The sequence below is a fragment of the Nyctibius grandis genome, chromosome 13 (assembly GCF_013368605.1).
Source record: "Nyctibius grandis isolate bNycGra1 chromosome 13, bNycGra1.pri, whole genome shotgun sequence".
NCBI lineage: Eukaryota > Metazoa > Chordata > Aves > Nyctibiiformes > Nyctibiidae > Nyctibius > Nyctibius grandis.
This window is the reverse complement of record NC_090670.1, coordinates 176491-191363: the sequence shown is the minus strand read 5'-3', so window position 1 is coordinate 191363 and position 14873 is coordinate 176491. Positions and strand designations below refer to the sequence as shown.

General features: G+C 49.5%; 1 protein-coding gene across 1 annotated transcript; it reads right to left on the bottom strand.

The window, feature by feature from the left end:
- Positions 1-270: 270 nt before the first annotated feature.
- LOC137669726 (adrenodoxin-like) lies at positions 271-5166 on the bottom strand. The gene is made up of 4 exons (XM_068412001.1): positions 4953-5166; positions 1773-1897; positions 1198-1327; positions 271-949 (listed from the first exon to the last, which is right to left on the bottom strand). Exons 1-4 carry the CDS (start codon positions 5129-5131, stop codon positions 829-831), a joined length of 555 nt encoding a protein of 184 aa, XP_068268102.1. The 5' UTR covers positions 5132-5166; the 3' UTR covers positions 271-828.
- Positions 5167-14873: the final 9707 nt, after the last annotated feature.

The following is a 14873-nucleotide window of genomic DNA, read 5'->3' as shown; positions in this document are numbered from 1 at the left end:
TACAGATCGTGGGTTCTCTATGACATTTAGATGGCAAGTTTGACACATTCACTCAAACACAAGGCAAAAATCCAGTCAAGTAAACTGGGGCAACAGGATATTATGCCTAAATTTCCATCAAACTCATTCTGTTCCAACCAGGTTCATGTTACTAGAGAAGTGCATCTCATAGGTCTAAAATCCTGAATATTAGAATTTTATTTGACGTATGTGGTAGTACAGCAATGGGAAAATTTAATAGTTGGAGAAAGTAGCAGATCATGGCACACAATTCAGTGACATGTATCATCTGAAATTCACAGAAAGTGGTTCCCTCTTGCAGGAAATGTCAGCACGCAAGCAATTGTCAGTATGTTCACGCTAACCAAACTCAGCCTGTAGCATCAAGCCCATCAGCACACCATCCTGTACTTGGAACAGCTGTCTCTTCTTACGCTTCCCAAACTGGGAAAAGTCTGCTCTACAGTTAAAAAGCCAAGCCTTGTAAAACTCCCAGCATTTACTTAGAATAGCAGAATTCCCTAAATTTCAAAGGAGAGGGTGTCACATACAGCACAGATGTTTACTGTCACCCGCCCACGGAAATGTAAAACCACGTGCTTTAGTCCAGTTGCATTCAGCAGAGCACTTAAGCACTTAACTTGGAACATGCACCAAAGACCCTCACATCAAGCTTTGTTGAAACAAGAGGTTTGCCAAACAGGCACTTACACTGAATCAGACCTCTGTGGTCTGATGCCAGCCACAAAAAGCCACAGTGACAACCAAAAGCAAAGTACCCTGCCACACCTAAAATGAGGACATGAGTTGTGCAGGAGTCGTTTCCAGTCACTGTTTGCTTTGCTTTCCAACCTCCAGCTGCCTCCTGACGTCGGATACATCCACGGGGACCCGCACCGTCAGACCATCCATCGACTTCTTAACGCACACCTGGCAGCCAAGGCGAGACCTGAGAAGAAAACATTAAGTGAGGCTCATCTGTTCCCACAGTAAAGGAAGAAATTCCCCACCGACACTGGGATGTCTGGTCCAGGCTGGGTTTTCACACAGTTCCTGTTAAAGGTCTCCTGTGGCCCAAAAGAAAGCAGCTCTAGAGGCACAACTGTCATACAGAATAAGTCCTGTCCCCTTGGGAACAGGTGCTGAGAATCTGCCTCAGAGCCTTGAGACCCGTCTGCGATCAGCAGGGAGGCTTACGTCTCGGTGAGTCCGTACGCCAAGTCCAGCATGTCCAGCTCGTCATCTGAGACGGCATCCAGCTTTTGGAAGGTGTCCTTCTCAAAGATGAGGTGACAGGTGGAGCAGGCTAGTGTCCCTTCACATGCACCTGGTGGAGAAACGAGGCAGTGACAGCAAATCAGAAAAAACAAGGGGGTGAGAGAGATCATCTTTGGGCACAGTGTGAGAAAAGGTCCTTTAACAGATCTGGAGCATGTCAAAAGAGCTGCCAGAAAACACAACAGATGGATGCAGATTTCAGCCTGCCTCTTCTCTGGGATGATCCCAGTCAGCTTTCAAATTTGTACATCAACTCTAACCAGCCACACACATTGCCACAGGCCGCTGCAGTCCCCGTGGTGATGGTGTGGAAGTCACACTGCCATCCCAGTGCCATCAGCCAGCCCAGCAAGCAGCTGTCTGGGAAGAAAAGCTTGCTTCATGGCCTCACCAGAACACAGTGGCATCTGCACAGTTGCACTGTTCCCAGGTCCCCACTGGTCACAGCACAGACACATAAATCCTAAGAGCACACACCCTTGTGCAACACCTACCAAATCCATCGATGGCCAAGTTCTGATTGACCACCACTTCCAGCAAACTCTCCCCTTCTTTGGCTGCGGCCGTAAGTCGCTCTCCATCCCGATTTATGAAATGCACCGTCACCTGGTCTGCAGAACTGTTAAGACAAGTTTGCAAACATCAGAGGAGCCCACCCTTTCCTCCACGCCCACTGTTGAGGTCTTCTGGCTGAGCACCAGAGACATGGCACTTGGAGGGAAATGTGCACACACACACTTTCCAGGAGGATTACACCACGCACATCAGAAAATATTCAGATTATCAGTTCTCAGTGGCAGGCAAAGCTGAGTTGACCCAAAATATTTCCCACTCTATCAAACGTCCCTCAGAATGATCTGATCTAATCCCCTTTACCTGCTGACAAATCATTGCAGCACATGTCTAAGTGATTAAGGATGCTGTTTCTTAAAGTGTTGTCACATGGACTTCATCAGCAAGACTTCAGGTACAGAAAATGCCAAACAATTATCTCTTTGGAAAGCAAATCCCCATATTCCATCACAAATTGGAAGTGGAGAAAAGAGATGAAACAATATTTTTTTCCTTCTCTGCTCTCCTGTTTTCAGTTGTGTCTCGATACAGCTCGCAGGAGCGGAGCACAGCGGCCGCTGTCCCTTCATCTGAGGAGCCCGGCTTCCTGTTTTTCAGAAAGCTTCAGCAGAAAACAATGCCTGGGCCATTAGTCTACAACAGGGTCCCCTGGTTATGAAAACAGCTGTGAGGTTAGCACCGAGACCGTGCTGCAGAGGGAAGAGTCTCCCACATGCACAATGGAAAGATCACATTGCAGTCACGCACAGCCAAGCAGGACCACCCCACTTCCCAAAGCAAACAGCCAAAGAGCTATTTAAGACTCTTCAGTCTCCTTCATAGAGGCACCTACAGACATTTCTTTGTAAATAAGCAATTTGAAGACTAGCTCTCAAAAGTCAAAAGAAAACAAAACAACCCTCTCTATTTCTTGATGGATTAGACCCATTTATTCCATTTTTATGGTAAATAGGCAGGTTTCCTGGCAATGTTGGTTTTACAGTTATGGGTGAAATAATTTGTTACACAATAGAAATGCTAAAGTCATAGGACTTCACTTAATGCTGCCACTCAGTGCATTCTTCAACAGGGTAACACGAGCTGGCTGCCTGCAAGCAGAGTGCTGGATCCAACAACCCCCAAAGCTGCACGCATGCTTACTGACAGAAACCCTCATTCGTGTTCTCTTTGAGGCACCCAGAGCTTCAGCCCCAGGAGGATCCCCGCACCAGGCTCCCACGGGTGCAAGGGGGGTTTGTTCCCTGCAGTTCCTCCGGGACGCAGCCCTGCTTCGGCGCTTGCCGCCTGTCCAACGCGCCCCGAGAGGGCAGCGCTGCAGCCAGGGACAGCACACGGGGTATCCGGGCAGGTGTAAGGCAGTACAGATGCTGTCGCCACAGAGCCCTGCGGGGCTTCGGACGGGCCCGGGTGCAGCAGCTCACCCTTCTCGAGAGCGGGGATGATGCCAAGCACCTGTGAGCAGCTGCTCCCTCCTCGCTGCCTCTAGGGGAAGTTTCAGCTGTCTGTCTGTGTTCTTAGCACAGGTACCTCTGTGGGGGACACAAACCCAGCCTGGTCACTCCCTGTTTTCACTGTTCAGTTTAGTCATCTCCCACAGACCCACTCACGTACTGGCCTAGTTGTCTTCATATCCCCCGAATCAGTCCCCGGCTCAAGCCTCCTCTGGGAAGCACCTGCTTTGGGTACCCAAGGCTTCAGCAGAGCCTGGAAAGAAAATCTGTAGCTTTTATTTTCTATTATTTGTTTATCAGCATTTTGAAACTATGAAAAAATTCCTTTCACATTTTGTCAATAAAATAATTTTGAACCAGGATTTTAAAAACAACTCAAAATCAATTAGATTAAATTTTGCTTCATTAGGCTGACCTATTTTACAATGGCGTTACTGTCACAGGACAGACGGTCAGAGCTTTGGAAAGATCTTATCAGGATGTGACAAACTCAGCACTGCAAGTTCAACGCATGCCAACTGATTATTCCCTTTAAAAAAAAAAAATCTCAAACTTTGTGACACAGGGAACTAGTGAAGGGGGTTTCACAAAGGTTCTTCTCCCTGCCAGTGTTTTTCCCTAAAAAATACTTTCCAAGGCCATACAAACCAGCAAGATGCCTACAAGTACTGCCAGAGACAACTTCATAAGCAATAAACCAATTAGAAAGAAAACCCATTGATAACAAGTCTTCATAAATCCCATTAAGCAGGGTTATCAGTATAGCTTCTCTCTAAGGTCAGATAGCAAAATGGTTTATTGTATTTTCTGTGACGTCGGTTGGGCCTTTTTCTCAGTGTCTAGCGGGTTACAGTCTGACCTGGGTCGCACTGGTCTATGAGACCCACAAATTCCCTTTACTTTGCCCAGAGAAATGCAATCTACTGCTTAATTATCCTTCAGGGACAGGCAGAGGGAAGCCCTTGCAAAGCCCAGCAGAAGCCACTGCCCTCCGGTGCCTGGCAGGACACCCGTGCTGTGGACTTGGGCGGCCCCTCGCGCCTGCGGCCCCGTCGGGGTGGCCGAGCCCAGGGGCAGCTCCTCCGCCCCCCTGCCAAGGGCAGCGTGCCGGCAGGGCCCGAGAGCTCGCGGCGTGGCTCCCGGAGCCTGCCGAGCGCACTTCGCTCCCCGGGGCTGCAGACATCAGCTCCCCACGCTGCCTTTACAGCAGCAGGGACAAGAACCCAAGGGAACCTGCAAGTCCCAGAGCAACGCAGCGGTCACCCCAGCCTGCCCCAACACAGCAGGCCCGTGGGCCTGGCTGTCCAACACACCGTGCCCACCATCCCACTCCTCACAGGCTGGTGGCTGGGCCCTGGCGGTCCATGGGCTCTCGTGCCACGCTGTCACCGTCACACCCTGGGTGCAGGCCTCTCGCTGCGGCCCCCACAGCCCCACAAGCAGGCGCAGCACCTCTCAGACCGGCCCCCTGCACCACCCTGCTCCCATCAGCACCTGCTCGGCCTGCACGTCCCCGTCCACCACCTCCCGCACACCACGTTCCCCACTGGCCTCTCTCCTCCCTTCTGCGGAGCGAGGCAGAGCTACGTGCGTGTCCCTGCCGAAAAGGCCCTTCCCAACGTCCAGGGCAGGGTTCAGCACTTCACTCACCTCGATTCCCCAGGGGCATCCTGGAGCTTGTGCGTGGAGCTGAAGCCTCTTTTGGGCCCTTGCTTAGCTGCTGCGTGATGCTGCTCGGTGACCCCACAGAGATAAACAGAGTGAATTTTGCTCACGTTCAGTCCTCTTAGCAAGGGCCGCATGAGCCCCGAGATGCCTTGAGCGATCATGCTGCTTGGGGTCCTGCTCCGTGTCTCCTGGCCTGTTGTCTGTTGCAAGGCCAACTAGATTAAGAGATATAAATCAGCTGAGAGGGGGGAAAAGAAAGGGGAAAAAAAAAGAAAAAACTAGGACAGCCTCCCTGGGGGTGGAGGGAGAGAGGAGGGAGGGGAAGGAGGAGGGAAGGATGGTCAGAGGGATCGTGCTTGGATCTTGCTGCAGTCCAGCCCATCAGGGCATGGGAACTGGGTGAAGCACGGTAACACGAGCATCATCGCCACACACAGTCCCCAAGCAGTGCTCACCTTGTTTTGCCTTACAGACTTCCCTATTAAGAACCAGACCTAAATCCAGTTTCAGGAGCAAGAGTCATTGCAGTATCTCATCATACAAGGGGTTGCAAGCTGAGGGTTGGAAGAGCAGACTGGCAGGAGCACTGATGGCTGCTGCCTCAGGAAGAGGCAATGGGGTGAGAGTAGGACTTACGGCTTCTGCTCTTGACATGGATGTTGTCCAGCCACATCATTGCCTTCCCCAACACTGCAGGCTCCCAGCTCTAAAATGTGAATATTCACTTACTTCACAGGACGGTGGTGAGAGGCAGCCACGCTTTGCTCAAAAAGTGCTCAAAAGTGCCATAAAGCCATGGATATGTGTCATTCATTTCACCCTAACTGATACTCCATGCTAGTGAGACTTCCGTAGAAGAAAACTCTTAACTTATTCCCAGAAACACTGTCACTAGTTTAGTCTACTCTCCTCTCCAGGGTAAATCAATTTGCCCCTGAGGATAAGAGTGATCTGAGATAACTTGGGGTCGTATTTGCAGGGCATCACTGACCAAAGTCTCCTCGCTCCTCTTGCTGAGCATGGGTGACACTTCCCAGCTTGAGAAGTGGGATGCCAAGTGCCAAGCCAGTGATGGGCCTGGCAACCAGCAAGCACAGCCTTGCAGCACCCTCGTGCCCCCCCCTTGCTCATCCCACAAATGCACTTTTTTTTCTGCTGCAGGATTCACCCCTCAGGTTTTGTTCAGGCCAACAGCTCTGCGGGCGCAGGGAGGGTGGGACGAACCGCTGAGCATCATCAGGGTTTTACTCCAGAGTGAGCACTGCCCTCAAGCCCAGAGTCAGTGAGAGCTGCCGTCTGCCGAGGCACCCGTGGCACATCCCTGGAACAGAGGGCAGGGGTACGGTGCTGAAGCAGGGATGCCATGGGGCAGGCATGGGTGCACATCAGACTGCCCAGCCATGCCCAGGATCACTGGGACTTCTCTGTAATTCCACCCCTCGACCCCAGTTAATGTGAAAATTCCTCATTTCAAATCGTTTGTAGAATACCCTTGGAAGGCTTCCCTCCCCATCCCCGCTTGTATCACAGAGGGGAGCGGGCAGTGAGGCGAGCGGTTTGTTTTAGCTGAAGGCAGCTCTGGCCAGTGCTCCTGCACTGCGGCTCCTCACTCAGGGCAGCTGTTCCAGGTGGTTTGCGCTCTCCTGCAAGCTGCCCTGAATACTTCAGCCTTCAAATGCAAATTCTTGGGCTGCAGCTCATCCCTGACTTTAAAATTGCTCTGTGCAGCCTCTGCAGCTGAGGGACTCTGCCCAGTCCTGCCTTCGCTCTTCAGGCACTACCGAGGTGCAGGAGGCAGCCCCGTTCTGTCATTTCTGTAGAAGGAAAGCAAGGCTTGCCGTGAGAGACGCAAGGGAAGGGGCCACAGCACATCCAAACAAACCACAAAGCATCTTATCTCTCCAGCAAACCTTGAATGGAGAGATAACTGATGCACATATATCTAGTGTTTCACAGCAAGGACGTTTGTGTGTTTGCCTGGCGCTGACCTCTCTCCTTGCCGGGAACTCGGAGCACAGCAAGTGCCAGGTCAATGCCACCCGCTGGGAGAGAGGGAAGTCGGGTCTGAGATCATCCTACCCAGTCCTGTGGGGAGGCGAGAGGCAGTAAAGGGGACAACTGTCCTCTGGTGAAAGCAGGAACAACTCTGCTGGGGTGGGAGAGAAGCATGTCCTATATGAGTTCAAATACTCTGTTTTAAGGTCTTTGAAGCAGGGGAAAAAGGGCAGAAGTTAGTTCTCCTTTTCCCTCCTCTCCCTCACTCCGTCTAGCAGCAAGCCTAGAAGTAAACGCAGCCTCTCCTGAGTGAACCAGTGTTCGTTTAGCCCAGGACACAGAAATAGAAAGCTTTGCAAACAACCACTCCTCCCACAAAAAACAAACCAGCCGACAGAAAAACAACAACTAAGCACAAATATCCTTGCTTTGAAAAAAACCCCTCAAAGTGTTGCTTTGGAGGTCAGCACATGCTCTATGGGCAGGACAGACACAGCTCTAGCTCTGTTTCACAGAAGGCTGGCAGAAGCCAGGTCTCCAGCAGCGTGCACCCAGGCACACCCCGCCTTGCCTGACAGTGGGTCGCACTCCGTCAGCGCGGTGGCTGCGCCTGCACCTCCAGCGATGTGTTAGCACAGGCTGGGAAGGAAGTGGTTTTCTAGCTTGAAATACATTGTCCAATTTCTTGTGCACCACACAGAGGGCAACCTTCCCCCTCCGCCCAGCCTAGGGACTCCCATGCAAATGTCCGGAACAGCTCTGAGGTGCCATTAAGTCCACCTCGCTCCTGACTTCTGCACAAGTAGTAAACAGATTGAAGTCAGCACTGCACTGACCACCGTGAGAGTTTCAGTCCTCCCACGGGCTGGCTCAGCAAACACGCAGGCACAGCAGCACAAGGCAGACTTGCATCGGTTCCTCTGGGTGGAAGACACTCTGTGCAAACAGCTCTGACCAGCATATCTCTTCTGTAAACTTTGTGGCTTCCAAGAGACCCTAGGTGGAAGGTTTACAGTTACCATGCTAGTCTGCTGCCTCTCCGAAAGCAGATGAAAATCATTGTGTAATCCTGTAGTTATTAATATACACATTAATATAGTTTTAGTGATGCTGCAGTTCTGGGCTTGCGAGACTAACTCCACTACCATTTGCATCAAGATTTGATACATTTGATAGATCAAGGGAGGAAGAAGTTCCTCTGCAGAGGAGCAGGAGCAGACGAATCAGAAGGAGCAGGATGAATCAGGAGAGGCAGCCTGTCCTGCAGCAGAGCAGCCACAAGAGCAGGAGAGGGAAGGGACAGAAATCAGACAAGTCAGAAACCACCTGGGCTCTGTCCACCAGCAAGCTGCAGCGTATGCAGAAGGATTACAGGTGTCATCCAGGCAAGCAAATTAACACCCGTTTGCTCCAATACTGGAGGATTTTATCAAATCAGTATTTGATAGAGTCCCAGGTGCTCAACAGTGGAACTCCCGAAGGAAGAGAGTCCAGAGGGGAGGGAGGGACTGAGCAAGCAGTTCCACAAGTCACAGTGAAGCTGAAGGCCAGCACTGTGCCCTGGTACAGAAGCCATCGCTCCTTCACTGTTTGGATCGAGCAGGACCGGCCCACGCCCTCGGCCGGGTCGGTGGGAAGGCGCCGTCCGGGCACATGAAGGGCGCAGAGCTGCAAGTCCAAGCCGAGTTCTGTGAAATGGGCCACTGGGTTCAGCCACAACTCTTCTGCCTTGGAAGAAACACATCATCCTCTGTGCCTTGTTTTACCTCTCAAGGAAATGGGGAAAAGGATTCTTGGTTGGCCTCTGAGGAGAGGGAATGAGGGATGATGGACAAAGCACGCACCTGAGACAGCAGTGCTCTTGCCAGAGCTGCACCGGCTCAGTCGCCAAGAGGCAGCCACAGGCAAGCCCGTGCTGTTCGCATGGGTGAAGTCTCAGGGACTGTAGTCAGAGCAGCAGGCACACAGACCCACGAATAATGGAGGTTTCCAGAACACAGCCTTCGTTCTTAGCTTGGGCAGCAAGAACAGCTTACCCCTCACCTCCTACCAAGCCCACCACCCCACAAGTACTCCTGTACGGAAGCAGATACAGGCTGCTGACATACACAGAACTAAAGCCCCTGAACAGAACTAGAATCCCCCTTCCCCATGGTCACTATGAAAACCCACCAACCCCCTTTCCTGTTCCAGAATAAGCTGCTAATAAAAGCAAGCAGGAAACCTGTGCTTGTTCTGCTTTCTCCAAGCCCATAGGAGCAGGTACAGAGCGCTGCCCCAGAGCAGATGCCCTGAACAGACACCTGCAGACAAAGCGCTGACCATCAAGTCTCAGACACTGCCTCGTAGAGGCTGGAGGCTTGGGCTGAAGACTGTAAACGTGCCTCATTTCTACATCTCTCAAACAAGACTGTCTGCCTGCTTCAACCTTCCTCCAGATGTTCAGCAACGTTCACTACAAACAAAAGGAGCAAGGGCCGAATTTTCACCACTGGAAGCAAGAGGGCAGCAATGCAATCATCAGAGATGGGCTTAACGCTGCAACAAGGAAACAAAATGAACTCACAACAGGGCTTCTTGACAGCAGCCACCTCTGGCAATGCAGCTGCTGCCTGGCTGGGTGAAGGCCACTAAGAAGTTACCATGACCCAGCCAAGGCCTTCACTTGCAGATGCTTCTCCTTCAGTCAGTCAAGGATGCTTCAAAGATGGATGGGAGGGCAGTACTGCTGCATGTGGGGTATAGACAGCCTTCACCGTAACCTCCCAGCTCAAAAGCAGTATATTCCACATCCCCTTGACCCTTCAGTCAATCTTGATGATTGAAGATCAGCCCTGGCTTATATTTCTTTAAAAGATGATGCACAATCAGAGGCAATAGCAATCATGGGTGCTTGTAATTTTCCAACTAGCTCTGCTCACCAGAAAGCTGTATCAATGGTATTAACACCTGCTCAGAGCAAGTGCATTCTCAACAGAAGTTGAAGGTACAGTCCCTTCCGGGAGCTCCCAATATTCCTTTTTGCAGTCTCAGCACTACTCTTTCCTTAATGTCTCCTCCTCATTCTTTCCTCCACTTCTCCCTATACTCACTTCCTCCTGCCATCTATCCTGAGAAAGTCCATCTTAAGATTACTAGTAACTTTCAGAGACGCATCACTTAGTGCTAGATGTTCGTTTAGGCATTGTTCAGTCAGAAGGACCTGAACCCTTGTCCACAAACTGCACTTAAATTAGAGCTACAGACCTGCAAGACAAAGCCAGCAACATTCGATGCATTAAGGCTCAGATCCTTTTTCTTACAGATAAGTTAATTTTTCTGCAAGGGAGACATTAACATCACATGTGGAGTCAACTTGCGTAAGGGTATGCAGCAGTTACAGGTTGACATCAGTCACAGATGATTTACACTGTTCTCTGCCAGTTGTCACGTGCTCTGATTATACACTGGTGTAAGATAATTAGACTGAATGCCCAACACTGAGTTACGTATAGCTGCCAAGCTGGCACAGAACAGCCACACTGATCGTACAGGGCGCACAAGCCACACCTCAGCCATTCTCTGCTTTCTCACTGGGAGGTAGTCCACCTTCGTAGATATTCAAGCAGCTGCCATAAAACCGTGTACAATTATCACACCTTACCCTGTACATTGCATTATCAAGCTTTGCAAGATGATGGAAAACAGCTGTTAGCAGCTACTTAATGGAGAACTACTGCAGCACGATGCACCAAGTCTGAAGCCAGGTTACAGACAGAAGCAGCAGCTTCTAGGACCAGCTAACATGAGAAAGCAGGGAACAAACCTTGTTTGGTATCTCAGAGACTGTCTACTGGTTCCACAACCCAAAACAGATTTCAAGAGGATAGCGCTGTCAAAAGGCAGACTCCTACCCTGATAAGCAGAGAGCAAAATCTAATCTAGTTCCCTTACTAAGTTGCCATAGTTACTAACAATATCCTACACAAATTGACCTGAATTGATAAACGTGGCATCAGAGGGTGTTCATATTCTGTTGTTGTTCATCACAGGAAAAAAAAAGAAGTGGCCAGAAGGCTACCGAGCCTGCTCATCTGTCCACTGAGGACCTCACACCAGGTCACTTAAACAGTAAAAATGCCCATGCTTCCCTCCAAATGCATTAGCCTGAGCAAGCAGCCAATAAGCTTGTCATCTACCTAGAGGAGTCCCTACAGGACCTGTCTACATCAAACCAAACCAGAACTTGGAGACCAACCCCTTGCAATTCCCTGCCTGAGAAAGTGAAAACGAGAAGCAAAAAGCAGTCCCAGCCTTGTTTCTACCGTTGCACCAACTCCGAGCAGGAGGACAAAGCATCCTAGGCCAAATGCAGTAGTCCACCAGACAGATTTATCTCAGTGAAAACTTGACTCTACAGTTACTTTGGCCTTTCTTTAGAGTTCTTAGTAAGCTGCACTGCTTAATGAAGCCACATTCCAGAACCTGCAAAAAAACCAACATTTTTGGTCCCTGGCTCTTCTGAGCGCCTTTTAATGCTCCAGGCTGTCCCTGTCCCACAGACAAAAGCATCTGGGCCCCGAACACTTGTAGATGTAGCCTAAACTGGATCTGAAATGTATCACAGACAGCATAGCAAATCCAGCAGCAGCTTTCTACACAAACTAGAGGTTAGATACAAATTTCTGATTCTAAACTACAAAATGCCTTCCAGCAGATCTGAAGAATCAAGTGTTTTGAATTTTTTTTACTACATGGTCCTGCACAGGAGCAGCCTTCAGCCATTAATGCTTTGCACTTCCATTTCATCAAATACAAACTGAATACAGGTATACGTAACTGCAGTATTACCAAGCCTCTTAAGTCTCCGCAGATACAGGCAAGGGAATGCCATGAAAGCCAGGCCACTCATGCAGAAGAGTAATCTGACTGCAAGCACAGTGTCCTCAGAGACTCCAGAAATTTAAGCACAAGCTGAGAGGTATTGTCCATCGAGAAGCAAGGGCAATAAGAGCAGCAAGAACCCCATTTGTGACAGCAACCTTGCCAGACCAGTGCAACCTTCACTTGAAGGCTGCAGTAGCATTGAAGGAAACATGCAATTCCTCCCGTGGTGTTCAGGTTTTGGGAATCCTGGAAGGAAGGAACAAGAAAGACTCACCTATGGAAACTGGATCCATGCCAAGCCTGGTGGGGATTGCAGAAGTCTCCATTGCTCCACACTTCACGTTTTGTTTGTAGGTAAGTTCAGGTTTCTCCCCTAGCACCAGTTCTCTGAGCACTAACACGTTCTGATGAGATCTCTGCCTCATTCTGCAGTGCAGCAACTGTGAGGCACTGTTCTGCAAAGCCTCTCTTCACAACCACAAGGAAAGCATCTACAAACAAAGACCACACAGCTCATTAGCAGAAAGGCGGCAGTAGCCATGCTCATCCGTCACCGGACCCCGTCCTGAGACCCCATGAAACCCAGGCAGAGACAGCCATGGCAAGGCGGCCGCAAAACAAACCGGCTGAAATCCCCGGTACAGGGTCAGGGCAGGACAGACCCAGCAGGACGCCGGGGGCAAGCAGCAGCATCGAGGCCTGGCCACGCTCTGCACGCTAACCTGGTCGTGGATGCACACGGGCCGGGGCACGGCACAGCTGGGGCTCACCAGTGGCAAGTTCCAACAGCAGCTCCTCCTCCTCCTCCTCCGTTTGACCAGTCCATTTGCAGGCTAAACACGATATAAATTTACACTCAGTGTCTCCACAAAGACACGTGGATTCCAGTACCAGCTCCAATCAAACAGCCTGGAGGGCTGGGGAGGGGAGAGGGATGTTACTCAAGCAGGTGCTTTCCAGGACGCAGCAAGATCTCCTTACTTGCGAGCGCGCTGCAGGGCTGACCTCTCGGGAAGCACACGGCAGACCTGTTTAGCTCGGAGACACAGCACGAGACTCAAAGCAAGCCTTAAGTAACCAGCCAGACAACATCTGCTAAATTTCTCTGAACTTTATTGGCACTTTAGGAAGAACAGGGTATGGATTTTAACAACTCCTCCAAACAGGGGAAAAAAAAAAAAAGCCTCAATATCAAGGTTTTCTCTGCAGATTAGCACATGGACCCATGAATTACTCCACAACCTTAAGGAACTGATGTTTTATTATAATCCAGAAAAAGACTGGTCAAAAAACCTCAACATAATTTACAGCAACAAAAAAAAAAATAAAACAAAAAAAGCCCGGCAAAACATTTGTACTTCCCTCCCCGGACCCCCAAGAGGAGTAGTTATCCAATTAAACTGGAACATGGAGAGGAAGAACAATTCACTGTATTCTAACAAATAAAAAACGTGTCTACAAATCTCACCGTAATACTGAAAGCTTCTTACATTAGTTTTCTTGCAAAATATCATTTCTTTACAATACAGTATACATTTCCAAGGGAAGGAGGACCATAAACATATCATCCATCCCATTACTAATATTTTCTAATTGTGCATAGCTAGAAGTATTGAAATCAAATATCGTTAGATACCACTGGAATATAATACTGGTTAAGAAGGCGGCAGGGCTGAAACAACTACAAAGAGTTAGGTGGACTCACTGGCACAAGACGTTCTATTCCTATATTGGACCATGTGGAATTAGAACGATTTAAAAAACCCTATAACCAGAAGTCATGCCAGCATCATAATGCATGAGCTCAGCAGTGTTGTGTGACCCATCAAAGCAGAAAGGGTTTACTGGTTTATTATTTGAACACATATTCCAGGCACCATACATCAGCTTGTTAGGAAATTGTTAAAACGTAATAAAGGCTTTTCTCCTGCCAAATTGCATCAATGGTTGCCATGGACAGAGCAGAAGTGCTGAGAACCAGCTTTAAAGCACCAAAACAGAAGTGTAAAGGTTGTCTGTTCCCCCAGCAATGAGACACGCGTAGAGCCAGTGCCGATAACCCTTGCGCACAGAAACACGCAAACCAGTTCTGACAAATTTAACTGCAATCTTTCCTTTGTGACTTTCAAAGTCCTGAGGCACGTGGTTTTGGCCAACCAAAAGCTCACCACGTCGTGTCCCCTCTAAAAGCACGCTGTGTCCAGGGCAGAGAGGGGGCTCACGCGTGACTTATCTGGATGTTTAGAAGCAACACGCTAAGCCATGCTCCTAACAGAGGTTGGTTGGTATTTGTGTGGATCTCCAGACTTGTATTGCTTCCAAAAATAAAATAATACAGCACTGATAAGGTTGTTTCCAGCAGCCCAAGGAATTCTTGGGGAAATACTGCAGTTTACTAACACTATCATGAACATTTCTTTTTGGCACAATCCCCCTTTACCTTTCCTACAGAGCAGGGAGCTGAAAATGCTCTAGCATTCAGATGTTCCCCTTCTGTCACCACTAGCAGTGATACCATACAAAGGGGGAATCCACAAAACTGAGAAAGTCACAAGATTTAGGATCCTGATAGGCAACAAAATAAATTGCAGGCTAGCCTGATGACTTCCTATAGGGACAGGCTAATCCAAGGAGGGCAAAGCAAATCAGGACTCCATCGTAGGTGTAATCCATTTTTAAGAGGCCTCTTCTGAAGGTTAACATCTCCTTCTGTGAAGGATCAAGGCAAAATCCAATTCAACCCTGAGCATACATGGCTGTTTCCTCCCCAGAAGTGGCAGGAAGGATTCTGGGTAGCTACAGCAGGGATAGCTTGGAAGACAGGAGGTGATGGGTATTAAAAGAGCTGGTACAAATTGCTCTCAGGACCAGTCTCACAGCCAGTAGTGTCCCATTTCTAAGAGACAGAGCCTTCTGTTCTGAAAGCTAAAGGGCCAAAGCATCCTTCTGGGGAAGGAAAAGCACCGAGCCAGGGATCTGGCAGAATGCTAGTGAGGATTAAGGCAGCAATTGGACAAGTATCTCGGGATCCTCTCCCCTCAA

What these genes read in the sequence shown, in the direction of transcription:
- LOC137669726 (XM_068412001.1), bottom strand. Translation starts at nt 5,131, where the DNA reads ATGATCGCTCAAGGCATCTCGGGGCTCATGCGGCCCTTGCTAAGAGGA. An exon ending in GATGCCCCTGGGGAATCGAG is followed by an intron (nt 1,898 to 4,952) that starts GTGAGTGAAGTG and finishes TTGTCTTAACAG; the next exon opens with TTCTGCAGACCAGGTGACGG. An exon ending in CTTGGCCATCGATGGATTTG is followed by an intron (nt 1,328 to 1,772) that starts GTAGGTGTTGCA and finishes TTTCTCCACCAG; the next exon opens with GTGCATGTGAAGGGACACTA.